This window comes from Arachis ipaensis, chromosome B01, assembly GCF_000816755.2.
Source record: "Arachis ipaensis cultivar K30076 chromosome B01, Araip1.1, whole genome shotgun sequence".
NCBI lineage: Eukaryota > Viridiplantae > Streptophyta > Magnoliopsida > Fabales > Fabaceae > Arachis > Arachis ipaensis.
Window position 1 is genome coordinate 131819459 of NC_029785.2, and position 8839 is coordinate 131828297.

The 8839-nt window shown below is 31.4% G+C and overlaps 2 protein-coding genes across 2 annotated transcripts; one reads left to right on the forward strand and one right to left on the reverse strand.

Annotated features, from left to right (window-relative positions):
• On the reverse strand, positions 835-1353 carry LOC107614941 (cell wall / vacuolar inhibitor of fructosidase 1-like). The gene has a single exon (XM_016317067.1). The coding sequence runs from the start codon at positions 1351-1353 to the stop codon at positions 835-837; it is 519 nt and encodes a 172-aa protein (XP_016172553.1).
• On the forward strand, positions 2731-3589 carry LOC110263225. Its single transcript, XM_021104238.1, has 2 exons — positions 2731-3225; positions 3373-3589. Exons 1-2 carry the CDS (start codon positions 2955-2957, stop codon positions 3537-3539), a joined length of 438 nt encoding a protein of 145 aa, XP_020959897.1. The 5' UTR covers positions 2731-2954; the 3' UTR covers positions 3540-3589.

Sequence of the window (8839 nt, forward strand, 5' to 3'; positions counted from 1 at the left end):
ATTTACTTCAGGAAATGGGGCAGCGCCAGCTGGGCGCGCTTCATGATTTCTTAAGAGCAATTCATTGTTGTGTTCAGCAACAAGAAAGCAAGAAATTAGCTCAAAATATTTTTTAAATTCTTTTTCTCGATTGCTACTACAGGAGCACATTCGAGGCATGGAATGTCGAGAAAGTTTTCTCTAACATATCGGGCTTGAGGAGGTATCACCATCTTTTGATGATTGTACCTTTCTTCAAGGTCTTTCCACAAATCTGCAAGATCTTTTAATGTGGGATATTCATTTTTTAGTCATACGTCAAGATGACGATGAAGGAAAATCATAGCTTTGGCTTTATCCTTTTGGGATGTATTATTTTCAACCTTAATGGTATCTCCAAGATCCATTGAATCAAGATAGATTTTAGCATATAGTATCCATGATAAATAATTGTTTTCAGATATATCAAAAGCATTATATTCAAGTTTGTATATAGACAATATAAATAGAGAGAGAATTGTTATTGATGTTATTGTCTGAGACTTAAGCTTCTATTTATACATGAGTGAAGCTTTGAATTTTCAAACTTCATTAATACTTAATTTAACTTGAGAACTTTACTCTTTTATAGGAAAAAATCAGCTGCCCATGTATTCAATGGTCATCCACATTATCATGTTTATCACAACACATACAACATTAAATAAATAAATTGCATATTATTTGAAAATTTTATACCGATACTTAATCAGATATTTAGATCATTATTAAAATGATAAATTTAAAAATTAACTATTTTTATTGATGAAAGTACATGAATATTAAATTCATTATTTAATAATTGAACTATATATTCTATAATTGTTTAGCAATAGCTAGTAGGATGAGAGCAATTTCATGAGTAATATTGTTCTGATTGGTGATTGGCGATTTGCCATTGAATCTTTTCTCACAATTACTAACCCCAATTGCAGCAGTGTTAGCATAAGCTTCAGCCAAACGGGGTTTCCCAAGTTTGAAAGCATCAATGGCTTCAGGCATAGTAGTATCGATAAGATAATTGTAATTTCCAAGACAAGCTATCATCTCAAATCGAATGTCTGGTCTCTTTCCCGCCAAAATCATTTTGAAGAGAATGTCTTTGGGAGCTTCTGCTTTGAGTTGGAAACTTTGTGCCATGATTATTCCAAGATCTGCAACACCCTTAACATCATTGCTTTTATAATTAGCTTTTATGTAACTAACACATTGAGCAGGGTATGGTGTCTTGCTGCATGTTTGTGTTATGAGTTTGTCATCGCTTTTACATGGTGCAATTGCAATTGAAGCCACAACAATTGTGCACAATAATGTATTTAGAGAAAAATGCTTCATGTTTAATTACAGAGAATAATAATTTAGTATAAGCCACCAGGATGAAAGTGGTGATATTTATAAGTGAGGAAATTTAATGGTGAGAGAGATCATGTTGTTTGTCTTTGAAAATTTGATTATTCTTTTGGATTGATTTAATTTTATACATTTAATTTTAGTCCGTGGATATTTATGTTCTGAAATTTAATTTTAATCATAAATTAAAACTATCGGTCTTGGAAACATAATTAATTTTATTCTTTCACATATATAAATATTTCAATCATGTTAAAAATACACTAAAATCAATCACCAAAATTAGTTATTAATATAAAATATATATTAAAATATAAAATATTTTTTTTTTTTTAATATGATTTTTTTTGTTTTTCTTTTACTCTATTATAATATTCAAATAATATTTTTTTAATATGATCCAACCATCCTTTATTAAAATCGCGTTCATTGTTCCTACATTCAATTCTTACGTCCATGTAATTAGAACTCGAATTTGTGAATATAGTTTGAAGTGGTATTTGATAAATGTGGTGCATTGTAAATGATAGTGACAAAAGACAATCATACTGTAACGTTAGACAAAAAGAATAAATTTAAATAAGAACAATTATCATATTATCAAAAGAATAATATGTGTAGTTTTTCAATTTTTGTTTATCTCATTTACCGTGTATGTTATCTTGTTTACACTATATATGTATTTATAAATAATTAAATATGATTTTTGAAAATAATAAAAAATATTAATGATTTAAATTGGACAAAACTCTTAAATATGGAACGTTTCAAATAATAAAGAAAATCGACGATTTTAAATAATAGGAAAGATAAACCGTCCATTTTAAATGATAGAAAAGATAAAATGTCTATTGAAAATAAGCACGTGAAAGCACATAAGTGCACCATTAAACTGCCCACTATTAATATAATTACTTTTTTTCTAACTAACCCCACTATTTTTTTTTTTGTGTCTAAACATGGAAAGAAACAAAGCAAACACTATCCTATATCCGAGCGGATGATTTGCTGGAGATTAACACAAGGCACAGACTAAATAACATGATTAGAGTTACTCTTGGTACCATATTTAGTCATCCAATCCGTAACTTTATTTGCTTCTCGGGATACCCATTCAACGTGAACAAGTTAAGGACGAGATAAAAGCTCCTGAATCTTGTGAACCAAATCTGTTACTTTAGATGAATACCCACTTGTAAGCTCATGCATGATGGGCAGAATGTCAAGGCAATCCGTTTCACATATAATATCCCTCAAACCACAATCTCAAGCTAAAACCAGCCCCCTCCAAGCAGCAAATAATTCACATCTGATGATAGACCAGGGGAATGCTTCCAGAGCAGTCTGAGATCCAATTTTCCTTAGAATCTCTAATAATACACCAAAATCCTACTAAATTTGAATCCATATACAAGCTTGCATCACAATTAACTTTAAAACTATTGCCTACCGGTGGTTCCCAACACAGGCAATTTTGAAGAGACCTAAAGGTATTGTTTCGATTCCTGTAAACCTGTAAGTCCTTGGCGATAATTCTGGCCAAGGCAACAACCTTGTGGTCTGTCCAAGGGTTGTCAGTATTAAATATGTCATTGCACCTATGTCTCCATACCCACCAAAGCCCTGCACCAAATGACGCCTCATTGTTAGCCAACGCCTTCCGAAACCACTCTTCAAGAGCAGTACCAGCCGTCGAGTCTAGGATACTAGGATCCAATATATGCCAAATTGTCTTTGATCGTTCACAGTCTCTAAGACAATGCTCCATAGTCTCCTGCGCCTTGTTACATCTCTTACACATATCTGAAGAAGCTAAATGCCGCTTGAATCGAAAGGTCTCAGTTGGTAGAGCATCATGTAAGTCAAGCCACATAGTAAATTTGAACTTCTTCGAAATGTTTGTATTCCACAACCAGTTCCAGTTACTATTGGCATTCCAATTTAATGTTTTCTCTAATAACCATCTATAACCCTCCCTTGCATTATACTTTTTTGTTGCTGCAGGCCACCACTCCCACTGTGACTCCAACTCAGTCGAACTAGGATATCTCAGACCACAAATAAACTACTTAATCTCATGCGGAATAGGCGCGGTAAGACTATCAACCTCCCAAGACACCCCTTTCCACAAGTCAGCCACCATGAAATCTGATTCAGAAATATGTACATAAGGAACAAGGTTGCAAAGCTTACCAAAAGGAGTCCACTCATCATACCAAACTTATTTGTGGACATCTCCAATATTCCAATGAAGCCCTTCCTTGAGATGCTCATAAGCATTAACAATGTTCTTCCAGGTAGCCGATGAAGAATTTGTACTGTTTTCGTTCATACCAGATTGATTCCTGAGATATTTATGCTTCAGAACCTGCATCCACAACTTCTCACTATTATTTAGACAATCCCATACCAACTTTCCCAGAAGCGCTATGTTAGCACAGGAAGTATCCCTAATACCCAATCCTCCTGTCCTTTCAAGAGTTATGGCAACCTCTCACCTGACCAGAGGCAGCCCTTTTCCGGTCGCTTGGCCTTTCCACAAGAACTGTCTCATCAAGGAATCAATTTTATTACATGCATACTTCGGGAGAAGAGAAATTTGTATTTCATAAACCGGGATAGAAGCCATAACCGATTTAACAAGACAAAGTCTCCCTGCTTTATTCAGCAAGCATCCTTTCCAACTAGAGAGCTTCCTCAAAATTTTTTCAATAACCTCTTGAGCCGTCTTCCTGGAAGCTATGGCATGACCGATGTTAATTCCCAAGTATTTACCCAAATCATTGCAGAACAGGATGTTAGAGACCCCTGAGAGAACCTCTTTTCTCCTCTCCGACACCCTCTTGGAACACTGGGTCTTTAACTTATGAAGATTTACCTTCAAACCTGACGCTCTAGAAAACAAGTTCAGGCAATGCATAACCTCTATTACTTGAGCTTTCGATGCCTTACAGAAAAGAAAAAGATCATCTGCAAACATAAAATGAGAGAGTCGTGCTCCGTTCCTAGAAACCGCTACTAGGTTCCACAAACCTTGGGAAACTTTATGAGAGATAAAGCATGCAAGCATTTTCATACAGAGTACAAATAGATAAGGAGACATGGGATCTCCTTGTCTCAACCCTCTCTTTGGATTAAAATTTTGGAGCATGTTCCCATTCTACAAAACTACCAACGAAGAGGAAGTCACACAATTCAATATAAGATTAATGGTAGCCTTTGGAAACCCAAACCGGACAAAAGTAGCTTCCAAAAAATGCCAGTCTACCCTGTCATAAGCTTTTTCCAAATCAATCTTAAATACCATAGTCCCTTTTCGAGACTTGGTGTTCCTCATGAAGTGCATAATCTCCTTAGCAATGATAATATTCTCTGTGGTTCCTCTTCCTGGAATGAACCCTCCTTGCAAAGGACCAATGATCTTCGACAGGAAAGGTCTGAACCTGTTAACTAGAACCTTTGTGACAATTTTATAAATTACATTACATAAGCTAATAGGCCGAAACTCCCGTAAGGAAGAGGGAACTTCCACTTTAGGAATTAGAACAATGAGAGTATCGAAAATAGCCGCATTCATTGGCTCACCCTCAAAGTCTCACTTGACCAGTCCACACACATCATTACTAAGAGAGTCCCAGAACTCTTTGTAGAAAATTGCTTGAAATTCATCTGGCCCTGGGGCTTTAAACGAACTCATGGTCATCACAGCTCTCTTAACCTCTTCAGACGTCACCGGTTCCACTAACTTTTGATAAGTCTCAATACTATGAGACGGGCAAGGAAAAGGTCCCGTGGCGTCCAGGTCAATATCCTCCCTTGTAGAAAAGAGTTTTTGAAAGAAAGAATTTGCCGCCATTTCTAGAGTGGTAGTCTCCGTGGCCCAAGACCCATCCTCCAAAAATAACCCATAAATTTTGTTCCTCTTTCTCCTGATAACTGTCTGCAGATGAAAAAAATTTGTATCTCTGTCTCCACATCTCACCCATTGTTCTCTAGATTTTTGATACCACAACAGCTCTTCTTGAAGAAGGACAGCATTCAGTTCCTGATGCAAAACTTGCCCTTTGATCCTAAGCTGTTGATCCTCCCGACTATCCAGAGTAATCTGAACGTCATTCAAAAGCCTCTCCAACCCCCTTTTCTTAAAAAAAATATTGCCAAAAACCTTTTTATTGAAGCTAGTTGTATCTTTTTGAACCTCCAACAAATATTTGACTACATCCGGAGCTCCTCTATTCCAAGCTGTATCAACAAATACTATTAATACTATTGTTTTTAACCGACAAAATTTTTAAATTTTTTATGTAAGTATTAATTTTTAAATTCAAATTATATATATTTCAAATTTCGTTTGTTGCATAAGAGTACATAAAAATTTGAAATATAATTTAAATATAATTATATTTTAAATTTTGTTTGTTGTATGGGAGTATATGAAAATTTGAAATATATTTAAATTTTGTTTGTTGTATGGGAATATATTTAAAAGATGGAAAGTATGAAGTTGAATAGTTGATGCACGATAAATAAAATAGAAGAAAATGAGAAGGGAATTGAAACGGTTATCTTTCACTTATTTATTCCCATCAACCTCTCCCAACGATTGGCAAACAATTTTCTCCTACTCTTCTTCTGTTTTATTTATCCCCATCAACCTCTGCTAACAATTAGCAAACGGTTATTTCCCACTCTTCTTTTGTTTTATTTATCTTCCTAACACACACTTAAAACGATTATCTCCCCATTCTTTTTCTATTTTATTTATCCATCAAACTTCACGCTTTCCATCTTTCAATTTTTAGGAGTGGTGGGCACAGTTAACGTGTTTATTTTCATTATGGAACTTGAACATCGTACAAATTTTTTATTTTTCAAATTTATTAATATTTTTTATTATTTTCATAAAATATATTTTTATATTTATAAATACATATATCTCGTTTACCGTATAAACGAGATATACAAAAATTCAAAAACGAGATAAGAGATAAGAGAAGAATATTTTGATAAATATTTTTTAAATTATTTATTTCAGTAATTATTATAATTTATTTATTTATTAAAATAAAAAATCCTATAACTTTTAGTAGCATAAAATTAATTATAAGAATTAATTATTGATATCAATATCAATTTATCACTAATTAATATACACGTGCATTAATAAAATAAATTAAATCGATTATAACAAATAAATTATACAACTAATTGGATTAATTAATATATATATCACACTAAATCATAAATCAATTATAACAAATGTGGAACCAATTATAATCAATTATAACATGATGTAGTTTCGTCTTCAGGATATATATTTTTATTGGGTAAAGTATATTTTTTGTTCATGAAGTTTGACAAAAATTTTATAAATATCTTTAAATTTTATTTTGTTTTAATTTTGTCTTAAAATTTTTTTATTTACATCTAATATACCATTGACAGCTAATTTTTAAAAAAATTTAAGACTAATTCAACAATAATTTTATAAGAACAATCATCAATACAAGCAAATTAAGCATAATTTTTATGTATTATTGTTAGATTGGTCTTAAATTTTTTAAAAATTTAGCCGTCGATGGTATATTTAATACAAATCGAAAATTTGTGGAATAAAATTAAAACAAAATAAAATTACAAATATTTTAAAAACTTTTATCACATTTCAAAGACAAAAAGTATAATTTATCCATTTTTATTTTATTTAATTAGTTAAACCAAATCAACTATAATTAATTACTATTATATCAAGCTAAGTATATGATTTGATATGAAATTAATTACATTAAATAGACGATTTATGCTTATATATAACTTTGTATTTTCATTACTATTTAATGGTTTTTACGTCTTTAATTTTTTAATATGATTCTTTAGTTTTTCTTTTACTCCATTAGAATGTTTAAATAATATTTTTTAATATGATCCAAGCATCCTTTATTAAAATAGAGTTTATTGTCTTTTTGTTGAACTCTTATTACATCTATCTAATTAGAACTTGAATCAGTGAATACAATTCAAAGCGATATTTGATAGATATGGTGCATTGTAAACGATTGCGACAAAATACAATCAAGCTGTAACGTTAAATAAAAAATAAATTTAAATAAGAACAATTATCATATTAAACTACAAAAAAAAAAAAACACTATATATAACTTTTAGTAGCATAAAATTAATTATAGGAATTAATTATTAATATCAATATCAATTCATTATTAATTAATACACATGTTCATTAATTATAGAGAATATTAACAAAACTATTAAGCGTTAATATTGTATTTATGGCAATTAGAATTATAAATTTATGTTTAATTTTTTATTATTGATATCAATATCAATTTACTGCTATTAATGTTAGTTTTTTGTGTGTTTATTAACGTTAGCATCATATATATTTATGGTAATTAGAATTATTAATATCAATTTGTCACTATTAACGTTAATAGTATTATATTTATGCCAATTAGAATTATAAATATATGTTTAATTTTATATCAATATCAATTTGTCACTAATTATATATGCTTAATTAAAAATGATATTATAATTACTGAAAATTAAAATTATTGATGATTAATATAATTAGAATGATTGAAAATATTAATGATTAATTGACAATTAGTATAATTATGCATTAATGTTAATTTTCATATAACTAAAGAATATATTTTCTTAAAATAAATTGAGAAAAGAATGGTATCCATACTAAAACTAGAATACACCACGTCAATATTTTTGACATCTCACCTTTGGTTTTGCCGTAACAAGCTCGTTTTTTGAAGATATGTTGATTTCTTCTGCTACCGCTCTTATCCATATTAAGGCTAGGCATGAGAAATATTTACATGTCATGAATGTGCATTGGAGGCAGAAGCATGATACTCCAACCTCAAATACCCTTATCCGCTGGCTCCTTCCTCATGAAAATGAAATTAAACTAAATATTAATGGCTTTTTTTTTACTAACCAGAATAGTACAGCGTGCGGTGGAGTTTTTAGAGATCACTTGGGGAGATATATCATTGGTTTTGTTTTCAACTTGGGCAGCTGTTCTATTATATAGATGAAAATGTGGGGGATTGTGTGCGATCTTTAAATTGCCGTGGCAAACAATTTCAAGAGAGTTGTTATTGAAACTGACTCATCTTCTGTTCTTGAATTTGTGAAGAATGATTGTCCTGTGAGTTAACCTTGTGCACCGATTCTTGCTGATATCAACACTCACGTCCAATGACTTAATGTCTCCGGATGGTCACATACTCTTAGAAAGACAAATTATGTTGCGGATACACTTGCTAAAAAAGGACATACCCTTCCTTTTAGCCTGCACATTTTTTATGTGCCTCCTCCCGATATTAGCTTAGCTTTAGATTTGAACTGTTTTAACTTTTTGCGCCCTATAGGCTCTTAGCCTGCGTAGTTGTTTCTTGTCTTTCTTCCTTGCTTGGGGTCTTTGACCCCACTC